At 38.9% G+C, this 14,178-nt stretch overlaps 1 protein-coding gene across 2 annotated transcripts in view; it reads left to right on the plus strand.

Moving 5' to 3' along the window:
- Cep85l (centrosomal protein 85 like) overlaps positions 1-14,178 on the plus strand; it is a 176,628-nt gene that overhangs the window by 27,918 nt on the left and 134,532 nt on the right. For both annotated transcript variants that reach the window (XM_017798871.2, XM_029564808.1), the window contains exon 2: positions 2,934-3,092. In XM_017798871.2, coding sequence (XP_017654360.1) covers positions 2,934-3,092 — 159 coding nt within the window. The remainder of the gene's footprint in view (positions 1-2,933; positions 3,093-14,178) is intronic.

Consider the following 14,178-nt stretch of genomic DNA (forward strand, 5'->3'; position numbering starts at 1 on the left):
TTTGGTTTTTCATGTTATTTTTCTCTCTGTAATTTTGACATGTGAATTTCTTTTGTAGTTTCTGATTCTTGTGTGGGACTCAAGCCTTCAAGTTTAGGTCTGCTTCTTTTTGTGACCTTAATGTGTCTTTGTGGTTTACTTTTTGGGCATGAGAGGCTGGTTCCTCTAAGCTTCCAGTTCTCTGTTTTGATTTTATATTGAAGTGGCCAGATTGCTTTTGTCCTCAGGAGTTCCCACAGAGGCCCAAGTCAGATGAGGATCAGATGCTCTCAGGCTTTCTCCTAAGGTCTGGATCCCTCCAGGATAGATTTTGGCCTCAGGAATTTGAGGGTTGGACTGGCATGGGAGCAGGGCCCAGGAAAGATGCTGGTCTAGGGCAGCTGGTGGCTGGGCCACCCAGAGATGCAGTGGAAGCTGGGGACATGAGGTGGCCCCAAGGGCCCCTGGGGACTGCACTGAGGAGCTGGGTTGGTCTGGATGCAAAGGACCAGGAAGAGGAAAGGTCAGCCCAGGCATTCAGGAAAGAGGCTGGAGGTTTGTGCAGACCCAGGGAGGCAGAGGGACCCCAGAAGGAACTGAGTTGCTCAGGATGCCCAGGATCAGGAAGCAGTGGTGGTTCCCCCGGTTTCTGGGGTGCCAAGACAAGGAATGGGACAGGACCCAGGTTAGGAGGAGAGACTGGGGGGGGAGATGGGAGGGTGAGTGAGGCTGGGGGAGTCAAGGCGAGGAGGGCCCAATGGACTTACCCTGGAGAGAGAAGCCTGCAGGTCAGAGAGAGGCCTGCAGGCCCTTCCCAGTCTGGTACTTTTAATTACCATGTGCTATGTAGAGAAAGCTTGGGTAAAAAACGAAATATTCTTAGATAAACCTTGACTAGATGTATATTTTGTTCCTTAAACTAGTTGACTACACTATGACCTTAGAAATTTTAAGATATGTGTGTATTATTTTTGTCTCATCCTTTATACATCATAACAAACCTACACAGACCTTCATCACTTGCTTATTAGGCTTTCTCACTTTTTGTGTCTATTTTGGGAAATATCTCCATTCCCATATCCTTTTAACATCTTTTACATTCTCATTCTTTCTTTCTTTCTTTCTTTCTTTCTTTCTTTCTTTCTTTCTTTCTTTCTTTCTTTCTTTTATGAGACATAATAACATTAACAAATTTTCCATCTGTTGTAAGAATTCTTTTCCTGGGGATACTAAGCAGTGCTTATTCCCTTTTAAAGTTCTACTGTCAAACCACTGTTTTATTAAAGTTTTATTGGGGAACCAATGAATTTACTGAGCTTATTCACAGAGAGATAACTGAGGGGTTGCTGACGTGTATGTATGACTTGAGGGTATGTACACTGGAAAGCCTTTACCCAGCATGGATCATGCCTTCTCTTCCTAGCCTTCCTCAGACTGTATACTTTAGCCCTCCCCAAATCCAGGAGACCATGTGTGATTAGGGACAAATTACATACAGTTGGCTGGGAAGAGTGGCTGGATAGTCCCGTGAGGGTCCAATGACCCTGCTTGACCCTCTTTTAATGAATGAGCATAACTGTCAACAAGCCCAGTTGTGATGATGTTTAGTGATCAGGCACAGCTGAACTTGTGATGATGGTAGTTATTTCATGCAGAAGAGACTGCTCTACAGCATCATCTTATGAAAAGGACATAGAATTTAAAAGGATTTTGTGCTAGGATCCACATAGGAGGGAGAACATGTTACTTGTTTTTTTGAGTCTGTGTTACCTTCACTTAGTATAACAGTTTCTAGATCCACCCATTTACCTGCAAATTTCTTTATTTCATCTTTCTTTACTGCTGGTTAGAACTTCATTGTGTGAATATACCACATTTTTGTTAACCACTTGTCAGTTGAGGGGCACTTAGCTTCCATCTCTTAGCTATTGTGAAAAGAGCAGCAACAAACGTGATTGTACAACCAGATTTAATACTTTCAATTAGTAGCAGTTTAAATTTTTAATAAGTACATGTTTAAAGGTTTGGTAACTGGAAGTGGAAAATAGTTCCTCAGCCAGAAGCAGCTGCTGAATTAGTATTAAATCGATGTTTATGTGAAAATAATCAATTTTTTTTTTTGGTCTTTTGAGATGGGGGTCCCCCTGTAGTCCCAGTGGCCTGGAACTCAGTATGTAGACCAGGCTGGCTTGAACTCATAGAGATCCACCTGCCTCTGCCTCCTTAGTGGTGGGATTAAAGGCCTGGGCCACGCCTGGCCCCAAAATAACCACGTTTAAAAAAATATTTTATTATTTTTATGTGTATGAGTGTATTGCTTGCGTGTTGGGGAGGTCAGAAGAGGGCTTTGGATTCCCCTGGAACTGGAGTTGAGGATGGTTCATAGCTTCCATGTGGGTGCTGTGAATTGAACCTGGGTCCTCTGCAAGAACAGTCAGTGCTCCTAACTGCTGAGCCATCTCTCCAGCCTCTTTTTTAAAATCTTTTTGAGACAGGGTCTTCCTGTAGCCATAGTTGGCCTAGAACTTGCTATGGATACCAGGCTGGCTTTGGTCTTACAGAGATCTGCCTGCCTCTGCCTCCCAAGTGCTGAGATTAAAGGCGCGTGCCACCATGCCTGGTGAAAATAATCTCTTAAATATTGTGTACCTTAAAAAAAATTTTTTTTGTGTGTGTATGAGTATATTGCCTGCGTGTATGAAAGTGCAACTGTGTTGTGCAGTGCCTGTGGAGGTCAGAAGAGGGCATTGGATCCCCTGTAACTGGAATTATGGACAGCTGTTAGCTGCCTTGTGGGTGCTGCAACCAAACCTGAGTCCTCTGCAAGAGCAGCCAGTGCTCTTAACCACCGAGCCAACTTTGCAAGCCCCATGTATATTTTTTATAAGGTAGAAAACTCTTTTGCCTTCTTATAGACATTGCGTATGAGTTAATTGTGTATATTTTCCTTATAGGCTCAGATTATTCATCAGCATGGTTACCTGGTAATGAATCATTGTGGCAGGCCACAACTGCTCCATCTAACCATCGACATAACCATATCAGGAGACACAGTATAACTTCTGACAGTGGAGACACTGGCATTGGCACTTCCTGTTCTGACAGTGTGGAAGGTAAGCTAAAATTCTTAGTAGTTATATATGAGTCTAATGGAGAATGGTGTACATTGAGAATATTCACAAGAGTCATTCTAAAGATTCTAAAGTACTGTTTGGGATTTTGGAAATTAAATTCTCTTTGGTCATATTACTATTTTTCATTCGTTTTTAAAAAAAGATTTACTTTGTGTGTGTGTGTGTGTGTGTGTGTGTGTGTGTGTGTGTGTGTGTGTGTGTGTGCAGATTTCTGATTTCTGGACTAATGATTTTTACTCAACCTTGCACTGAAGGCTACTGTTTATAATACAAACAAGCTCATTGAGGCTGTGTGCTCTTGCTGTGGATCTGAGGACCTGACCTTGAGCTTCCTCTGGACCCTTTTTTTTTTTTTTTTTTTTTTTTTTTTTTTTGCCTTCCAACCAAGATAGTAAATGAATGGGTGGATGTGCTTGAATTAGCATATTAAAGTGCTGGAAGTGGAAGTATTTGTATTTGTATCCTCACTGAAGACAATGAGAGTAATTGAGGAAGATGATTGACATTGTATATATGAGATATTTTAGGCCTAGGGATCAAAAGTCCGGATTCTCTGGTAAGGGTGGATCCAAGCTTGTCGTTTCACAGTAGATGCTGGAGATACTGTGAAAAAAAGTACGAGTGAATCCTGGCTGGGAGCACAGTTCTATGAGACATCAGAAGGAACAAATGATTCTCAGAATTCAGGCATGATCTTAAAACTAATGCTAAGAGTCAGACTGATTATTCCAGTATAACTGTGATCTGGCTTAGTAGTACTGCATGCTGTGTGTGTGTGTGCTTGCGTGTGTGTGTGTGTGTGTGTGTGTGTGTGTGTGTGTGCATGTGTGAGTGTGTGCCTGCAGAGGCCTGAAGAGGGTATTGGACCCCCTAGAGCTGGAGCTACAGGAGCTTGTGAACCACCTGATGTAGGTGCTGAGAACCTTTAGAAAAGCAGCAAATACCTCTTAACTGCTGAATCACCTCTCCATCCTCTCCTTCATTTTCTGAACTTTTATTCTGAGATAATTATAGACTTACATATATATTTTTTAATATTTTATTTATTATTTTTATTTTATGTGTATGAGTGTATTGCCTGCATGTATGTATGTGTCGTGCAATGCCACGGAGGTCAGAAGAGGGGTTCGGATTCTCCTGGAACTGGAGATAAGGATGGTTCGTAGCTGCCATGTGGGTGCTGGGAATTGAACCCGGGTCCTCTGCAAGAGCGGGCAGTGCTCTTAACCACTGAGCCATCTCTCTAGCCCCTAGACTTACATATATTTTTTAAAAAAATAATTCAAAGATTCTTGTACTCATCCATTTCCCCATGGAAATACTTTATAGAACTATATGACATTTTCACAATTAGGGCAATGATGCTGACAGAGTCAAATTGTATAGAACAATGTTAGAGAAACAGTAGCTCAGTGTTAGAGTGCTTGCCTAGTATGTACAAGGACTTAGGTTTGCTTCCTAGCACTGCCCTAAATAAACACCCAGAACTTTCTATATATATGCCTACAGCTATTTTTTTTCTATCCCTCTCCTTTCTCTTTTAACTCTTTGAATGTACTCTTTGAATGTAATTTTGTCATTCAGAAATGCTGTGTAAATGGGATTATGTAATACTTAATGATCTAGAAGGGACCCTTCTCTGGAGTTACACCCAGGTTGTTGCACATATCAACAACTATTACTTTTTCTGTTGCTGAGTAGTATTCACCAATAGTGCTATTTGAAACACTGCATTTTTATAATTCTTCCTTTGGAAAATATTTTGTTTGTTACTAGTTTGAACTATTGTGAATAAAGCTGCTATAAATGTGCATGTACATGTTTTTGTTATGAAACATACATCTTCATTTCTCTGTGGTAGATGACCAGGATAGCAGTTGTTGGATAGTGTTTTCTACACAGTTTGCCATTTCCATCAACAGTGCATGTGTTAGCAATGCAATTTTGTCTTTCTCCTAGCTAGCATTTGCTGTTTTAAACATTTTAGCCTTTCTGATAGGAATGTAATGATATCTCATTGTGGCATGAAGTGTTACCACGCTAACATTAGTTATACTTGAATAAACGGCCTGACTCTTAACTTTGGTTTTTAAGAGTAGAACTTTGAGAGCATCAGTTCTTCCAGATGTCTCCTAGAACTGTGCTGCTCAGTCTTTCCTCACTCATACTTTTACTCAAAATCATTTCTCCAGCTTCAATTGGGGAACTACAAGCTTGGATCCACTCTTAACCAGACAATCTTGCCCTTTCATCCCTAGACCTAAAACATCTTACACACACAATGTCAAGCATTCTTCTCAGTATTCATTGTTTTCAGTGAAGATGTACTGCTTTTCAGTGCTTTGATTAATTCTCAAGCATACCCACATTCATTCAGTGTCTGGGGTGGAGCAGCAAATTGAGGTTCTGAGGAATCAAAGTTAGGTGCCTAGGTCCCAAGAGCACATGGCTCAGTGAGCTAAGCTTTTTGGTTGCAAAGTTAATTAAAAGTCTTTAGTCAGATTCTGTCCATTTTATAAGTCTCTCCTACAGTGATGGTTTTATCTAATTTTTCAAAGTAATTTTTAGGACAGTGGAAAATTTGATTGAACATACAGAGATTTCCCACATTCTCTGTCCCCAAATATGCACCATCTTCCCTACTATTGCTGTCTCTAACCAGAATTCATTATAGTTGATGAACCTGTATTGCCATATTATCTCACCCTTGAATAGTTAATCTTGAATGGATTTTGAATTACCTAGTAGACACACCTCTGAGGTGGCATGTTTTTAAAGGTGTTTTCTGAGCAGTTTATCTGAGGAGGGAAGACTCACCTTAAATGTGGGTGGCACCATGAGCTAGGGTTCTTGACTTAATAAAAAAGAAAAAAACGAAAGAAAACAAGCTAGGTGAGCATTGGCATTCCCCTTTCTTCACTTCCTCATCTGCCCAGATATTCCCACTGCCATAGCTCTGAGCCACTTCTGTCACTGTGCCTTCTCTACTGTGGTGGTTAGTTTTAAATATCATCTTGCCATAACTTCGAATCGCCTGGGAAGAGCCTCATTGAGTGAATTGTCTTTATCATTTTGGGCTGTGGGCATATCTGGGAGGGACTGTCTTGATAATTGATATAGGAATACCCAGCTCATGTGGGTGGTCCCATTCCCTATGCTGGGCCTTGAACTGTGTAAGAATGAAGACAGCTAGCTGAGTATAAGTATAAGCAGGCAGGCAAGCAGCATGGTACATTCATCTTGCTCTTGACTGTGGATGTAATGTGACCAGCTTTCTCAAGCTCCTGCCACTGTGACTTCCCTCATTCATGGACTGTAACCTGAGATTGTAAACCAAATAAGCCCTTTCTCCCCTGTGTTGCTTTTTGTTAAGGTATTTTATCACAACAACAGGAATGGAACTAGGACACTTGCCATGATGGACTGTTCCATTCTTTTCTTAAGTTGCTTCTTGTCAGGAGCATCACACCATCACAGCAATGAGAAAAGTAATGCATACTGAGTCTATAGTTTAAATTAAGTTCACTCTTGGTATTGTATGTCCTCTGAGTTTGGATAAATTTATAAAAACATATATTTACTATTATGTATCATGTAGACTAGTTTCACTCTTATGAATCTTCTGCCTATTCATTTCTCAATGTGCCCCCCCATCCCTAGTCTTGTGCAGGTTTTGTGCAGGTAACCATCTCTGCTGAGTGTATATTCTACAGGGGTATAATGGCCATGACATATCCAGAAGTTGTTTTTAATCATGAATGGCTTTTGTATTTTGTCAAAAATCTTAATCTGTATGATTTTTTTTTTTTAGCTTGTTGATATGTTGCTTGGTTTTTCTTCTTTTAGTATATGTGCCACCAAGGACAGCATGCATAGCTTGGTTTTTCAGATGTTACTAACTTTGCATTCCCAGGACATACTCCCCTGTATCATAATATATAATTTTTAAATATGCATATTGCTGAATTCCATTTGTTTATATTCTGTTAAGGCTGTGTGTATGTGGCCGGTATTTTTATTTTTCCTTTGAGTTGGTTATTTGTGTTTTCTGAAAGAGATAATGTTTCTTTTTAAATCATTTGGGAGTTTTCGTCAGTGAAACGCTCTTGGACTACAAGTTTCTTTTTGGAAATTCTTGAATTAAGAGTGAAATTTCTGGCTTGGCGTGGTGGCACACGCCTTTAATCCTAGCACTTGGGAGGCAGAGGCAGGCAGATCTTTGTGAATTCGAGGCCAGCCTGGTCTACATAGTGAGGCTACAGGGAGACCCTGTCTCAAAAAGACAAAAAAAAAAAAAAAAGAGTGTAATTTCCTTAATAGTTATAGAATGACTCAGAAATATCAAATTGGATGTGGATGGAGACCTCAGGAAGACTTATGTACCAGCAGTGTAGGATGGCTGCTGAGGAAAGCTGCAGGTAGTTTGCAAAGCCAGACCAAGAGAGGGGCCAAGAAGGCTGCAAATGAAGCTTTTTGGGTGGGGGTACTGTAGCCTTGGAAGCACACATCTGAACAGCATGTCCCAAATGTCAGACATGTTGGTTTAGGATTTAATGTTTGCTACACTGGGTTCTAGTCTTTTTTTGGTTCAATCCTTCCTTCACATTCCACTGTTGCAGAGTGGATGCTCTATTTTCTGAGTGTTATTTTAAAGTTTTGTTTTAAGCAAATAGTACTCTTTATTAATTTTAAAGGTTCCTGTGTAGTGCTTTCTTAAAACATTACTTGAGATTCAGAGACAAATTCTGTAGCTTTTTCAAGCTTTGATTTAATAGCTCAATAATCTTTCTATAGTGAATTACTTTAACTCAAAGGATACCATAAAGCTCCCCAAGTGGAAGCTTTCTTTCCTCTTTTTAACCAAGGAGAAGTTTAAAAAAAGTCCTCCCTTTCCTACTTCAAGACTTGTGAAGATGAGGTGCTGTCCTTTTCATGATAATGACTAGCAGAGCAGTTTAACATACCTCATTAAGAAAACTGTAGTTTTCATAATCTCCTGGAGTTCTCTGATTCTGCTGTATAATATGTAGTCACCTTTTCTACTGCTCTTTAGAAAAGTTTTTAAAAATTTTTTTGGATTAATTTGAAACTAATTTGTTAGTAGTAGCAGATAGTCCTGTGTTTCTTACTGAATAATTGTCTGAAATACAAGCTCCTATTACCTTTCAGGAATGAACAGCATGGTTTTCGCTTTTTCCTTAAACTGGGGTGATTAAAGATATTACTTTTTTTTGTTGTTGTTAACTTCTGTTAGTTTGGGATTTTACTTCTGTCTTAGTTTGCCTTAATTGCAGTGATAAAAGCACTGACCAAAACCAGCTTGGGGAGGAAAGGGTTTATTTGGCTTACAGCACAGTTTATCATCAAGGGAAGCCAAGATAGGAAGATTGCTGAATGTTGAGAATATCCTTACAGTAGAAGACAATTTAATGAATTGATATTTATAATATAATGTGAGGTTTAAAATTTATTTTTGTTTTACCTTGTGTTTTGCCTGCATGTATGTAAGTATACCTGTGCATGCAATGTCTGTAGATGCCAGAAGTATTGGATCGCCTGGAATTGGAGTTACAGATGGTTATTAGCTGCCATGTATGTGTGTGTGTGTGTGTGTGTGTGTGTGTGTGTGTGTGTGTGTGTGTGCTGAGAATGAAATCCTTGTCCTCTGGAAGAGCTGCCTGTGCTCTTAACTGCTGAGCCATCTCTGCAGCTCCTAGTGCGCATTTTAAAGTATGCTATGTATTGAGTTACATTATATCAGCATGAAATGGATGTTGTTTATGCACTTTATAAACTTTGTCTTTGCTTATGTAAAATTTTTCCATCCATTGAACATAAGTCTGTATTTTTAAAAATCATTTATAAAGTTAATCTGTGCTTGTTTCCCCCCTCCCCCTTTTCTTTTGCTTCTTTCATATGGAAGATTGAACCTAGGGTCTTATTAGGCAAGTGTGTAAGTTCTAAATTATATCCCTACCTAATCTATGTTTGCTAAGTTTTGAACATTATAGAATAGCCATCAGAATATTCAGCTCTTTTTTATTTTATGTGTACATTTGTATTGCCTGCATGTACATAAATGCACCCATGCTGTGCAATGCCCGTGGAGGACAGAAAAGGCCATTGGAGCCCCCAGAACTTGAGTTACAGACAGTTGTTAGCTGCCATGTGAGTGCTAGCATTCGGACCTGGGTCTTCTGCAAGAACAGCCAGTGTTCTTAACCACTGAGCCATCTCTCTAGCCTCTCAGCTCTTTTTTTAACTGTAACCTCTGAGAATCCCTTCTCTTGACATAACATTATATTGATTTCTAAATAATGTACCTGGGATTTGTTCAAGTGTTAACAAATATAATCTGAGTTTGTTTTATGAATTCAGATAAAACAGGATAAAATATTTAAAAGAATATTAGATAGCTGACTTCAAGTCTTATTTGATCTGTCTAAATAATACTATACTTATGTTACATAATTCATATATTTAACTGATATTGTATATTTTGGGTCTTGATTCATTCCAGTCATTATTCCTGTTTGTCTGAAAGACAGTTATTGTTGAAGCGGTATCTCTGTATACTTAATGACAATTTAATTTTTGAGTATAGATTTAAGTATATGCAATAATTTTTATTCAAATTCCATGGTACTTTGCTTTAATAGTATATCTTTGAAGCCAGTCATCAGATGTTAAACTGGTATTGACTGACTTGTTTTTGCTTTTCACAGTTTCTTACTGCTAATTTTATTGAGATAACAATTTTATCTAATTATTCTCTTCCTAAATAAGCCAGGACCAACAAAAATGAACTTTAATCATATCTTCATTGGTTGTTTTTACTAAGAAGTAATAGGCCATTGAATATCATATAATTTGAGCTCATCCTTTAGATTCATATGAGAGAAGTCATTTGTTAGATTATCTTCATCTTACAGAAAAACTAAGGCTCTGAAAGGTAAGAAATTAAACAAGTTTTCTCTAATTGTTATATACATACACTCTAGTGGTGAAGATAGTAAACAGGTCTTATAAAATATAGTGTTAAGTGAAACCCACTGGGTGTAAAGATAGACAGTGGAGGGGTATACCTACATCTGTGGATTACAGGAAAGACTGTTACAGAAATTATATTTAAGCAGAGATCCAAAAAGGTGAGTAGGTGCTGGCAGAGCAAAATTTTAAGAATAGTACAGTCTAGGTGAAGAGATAAGCTTGGTTAGAGTCTGAGGAGTAAGAGAATATTGTGGTTGATGTCCTAATGTGCTAAGGCTAAACCATAAAAAACAAAATTAGATGTCAAAAGACTGGTATTTCAGTAGGATTTGATGTTAGCTTGTTCATTAGAAGACATGAGAGAAGGGGAAAAAATGAGATGATTCAGGCTATGGAAACTATACCTTCTACATTTTTTTTTTTTTAAAGACCGTGTCTCATGTATCCCAGACTGGCCTTGAATACAGTATGTAAGCAAGGGATTACAGGTATGTGTAATCATGAATAATAATGGCTTTTAGATAACACAGCAGAGTTGGTAGTCATGTAACCTCAGCATGAATGTAAATGTCTACTATAAGCTGGGTATGGTGGCATAAGTCTGTCCCAGCACTCAGGAGTCTGAGGCAGTAGGATTGAGTTCCATTCCAGGATGGGCTACATAGTTTAAAGCACACTTGATTTCTAAAGCTCTACCCTGTCTTAAAACAAACAAAAAACCCATACATTTTGCAGTGTGAGGTTTTCTACTTTATATACGATATATTTTTAAACAAATTTTCATTGTGAAATCCTGAGATAAATTCAGCTATCTTAGATTTAGAGTGTTTTAGTAGTATATCCAAAGTTGTGCTGTTATTCAAGTGGTAGAGCTGTCATTCACCAAATCTTAACTCTCAAGCCTTTCTTAACCCCACTGTGCCTTAATAGAAGGGAGAACTCAGAAGGAAAGAAGCTCTGAGGAATGAAGTGTAGTGCTATATAGGTAACACTAGACAGAGAAACAGGCGACTAGGATTCTATTTTGAGTCCTGTGTTTGGTCAAATAATTTAACTTCTATAGACGTTCAGTTCTTCAATTACATATGGTTGTAGGTCAAAGTTTAAACACAGAATATTTAAAAATATTTGCCTACAGCGTACATAATTCTTTGAAATACTGGTTTTAAAAAAGGAAGGAATGGAAAAAAGTGATTGCCTTTGTGGTTAAAGTAAAATATTTATTATTGCACTTCATATTACTAATAAATACACTACTACATTTTAAACATTAATCTTTTGATTCAGGACTTTTTAGCTATAAAAACTCATGAGTTACTGTTATAGTATAGATCTGGAAGAATAGAGTATTTTTTCTGTATTTACTTTTTCTTTTATTATAAGAAGGATAGATCAGAGAAACTGGGAGGGGGCTAACTCTAAGAGAAGTAGAATTAATGTGACTGTGGATAAGAATAGCATGATTTTGAAACAGAAGGTTGAGATTTAATTCAGAAACATGTTATCTTAAGTGTAATTCACTTATGTTGTCAGGTTATAGAGATGTCCTTTTATTTTATTCTGCCTTTAAACAGTCTTAAAACTATTTGAAGCCATTAGTTTGTCAATGGCTTCCCAAATGCTACAAAACCTGGCTTCTGGTTTTTAAAAGGACTGTTCTCTGCTAGTTTTAGATTACACTGTTTTAATTCAGAGGTGAGCTAGATGCCACTGTAACTTACATTTGGGATTTGTGTCGATAGTTAGGTATCTTAAAGAACATTAGAAATTACATTGCCTCTACTTTTAATAAGGTTTCCTTGAGCAAAATAATGTGTATTTTTCTTCTGAGACAGGGTCTTACTATATAGCCCTGACTGTTCTGGAATTCGATATGTAGATCAGGCTGGTTTCAAACCCACAGAGATCCACTTGTCTCTGTCTCCTCTGAGTGATGGGATTAAAGGTATGAATCACCATGCCCAGCCAAAATAATATTTTTGAAATGTTAAAAGTTAATATTTTCTAGGCTCATCTCTTGCCTAAGAAATAAGTCCCCCCATGTACTCGTGCTGTCAAACGTTTAATTCCTCATTTATTCATGTGCTATGTGTGTATGTGTTTGTGTGCACATGTGTGGGAATAGACTAGGCTTTGAATTTTAGTTTTGACAGTAATGAATTCAGATTGTTAAAGTAAGTTGAATTTTATCCTAGAACTCTGATTATTGGTTGCTCATGGTTGAACTTAGAGTATTTAAGCTTCAAAGTTTCAGAACTGGAATTAGACCCAAATGAATGATGCTTTCATGAATTAAACAGCAGAATGCTTATTTTAAAAGTGGTATTTATAAATAAAAAATTTTTTAAAGTGGTATTTTTTTTTGGCATGCTAAGGTTTGAGAATTTCCAGGAACTTCTAGGAATAAATTCTGTCCTCAAAGTCATATTTTATGAACACCATTTTCAGATTAATTCAGGTTTATAGGAGCATTCAGATTTATAGGGGTGGACTATTGCCTTACAAGTGTTTGGTCCAGGAGGCCTCTGAGGCCACCAGAACAATACAGTCATTTGCCTTGACTGTTGGTTGCCCACCTGAACTAGGTGGCAAGACCGCATTGCTGAAGACACCATACACTTTGGTTGCAGGATATGGAGAAGTCCAGTTGGAACTGGGATGGAAGCCTCCTTCCTGCTGGCCAGCTCTCAGAGGCTTCTGGGAGAGAATTATTATCAACAGTCTTACTCTGCTATGGACCCCTGAGTGCTGTACTACTAAGTGGCCAGGCAAAATGTGCTCATTGGTAGAATAGTGGCAAGTTAGTAGTGGGGGAACCAGCTGGGTGTGGTGGTGCACACCTTTAATCCTGGCTCTCAGGAGGCAGAGGCAGGTGGATCTGTGTGAGATGGAGGCTAGCTTAGTCTCCATAGTGAATTCCAGGCCAGCTGGGGCTATAGGAAAACTCTGTCTCAAAAAGACTGAAAAAAAAAAAAAAAAAAAAAAACCTGAATAGTGGCAAGTTAGTAGTGGGGGAACCAGCTGGGTGTGGTGGTGCACACCTTTAATCCTGGCTCTCAGGAGGCAGAGGCAGGTGGATCTGTGTGAGATGGAGGCTAGCTTAGTCTCCATAGTGAATTCCAGGCCAGCTGGGGCTATAGGAAAACTCTGTCTCAAAAAGACTGAAAATCAATCAATCAATCAATCAATCAATCAATCAATCAACCAAGCAAACAAACAAACAAACAAAGACAAAGCTAATCTCATTTTGGGATGTGACATGGCACTTAACATTTCTGTCTGCTGGCAGACCTGGTAGAGAAGTCCAGCACTAAAACTGCAAATCCAGTCATCTTCCAGGTTGACTAGGGTGCTTTAAAAACTTTCCTAATTCACAGACAATAGATATTTATTTCCATGCACATTTAAGTCAACTGTTAGTGGCATCCATTTGTGAAAAGAAGAAAAAATTCAGTATTGGAAATTGAACCTAGGACATTACACATGCTAGACAAAAGTTCTACAACTAGCCAAGGGTGGTGGCGCACACCTTTAATCCCAGCACTTGGGAGGCAGAGTCAGGTGGATCTCTGTGCATTCAAGGCCAGCCTGGTCTACACAGTGAGTTCCAGGCCAGCTGGGCCTACAGGGGGACCCTCAAAATGACTAAAAAAAAAACCAACACTGTATGTGTGTGTACATATGTTCACGTATGTTTTTGTGTATATACATGTGTATTCTCGTGCACATGGAGGCCAGAAGACACCTTGGGTGTCATTTTTCAGGCATGTACTGTCCTTATTTATTTATTTTGGAGGGTGTTTTGTAGCCCCAGTTGGCCTGGAACTCACTATGTAGACCAGGCTGGCCTCAATCTCACAGAAATCTGCCTGCCTCTGTGACCTGATTGCTGGAATTAAAGGCGTGTACCACCACACCTGGCTCTTTTTAAATTCTGAGATGGGGGTCTCTCAATGGCCTGAAACTAGAAGAGTAGGCTGGCTGGCTAGCAAACCCTAGGGACTCACCCATCTCCACCACCTCAACACTGGGATTGCAAGTGAGAGCCACCATGTCTGTCCTTTTTTTTTTTGGT

The sequence above is a fragment of the Nannospalax galili genome, unplaced genomic scaffold (assembly GCF_000622305.1).
Source record: "Nannospalax galili isolate Female #2095 unplaced genomic scaffold, S.galili_v1.0 scaffold417, whole genome shotgun sequence".
NCBI lineage: Eukaryota > Metazoa > Chordata > Mammalia > Rodentia > Spalacidae > Nannospalax > Nannospalax galili.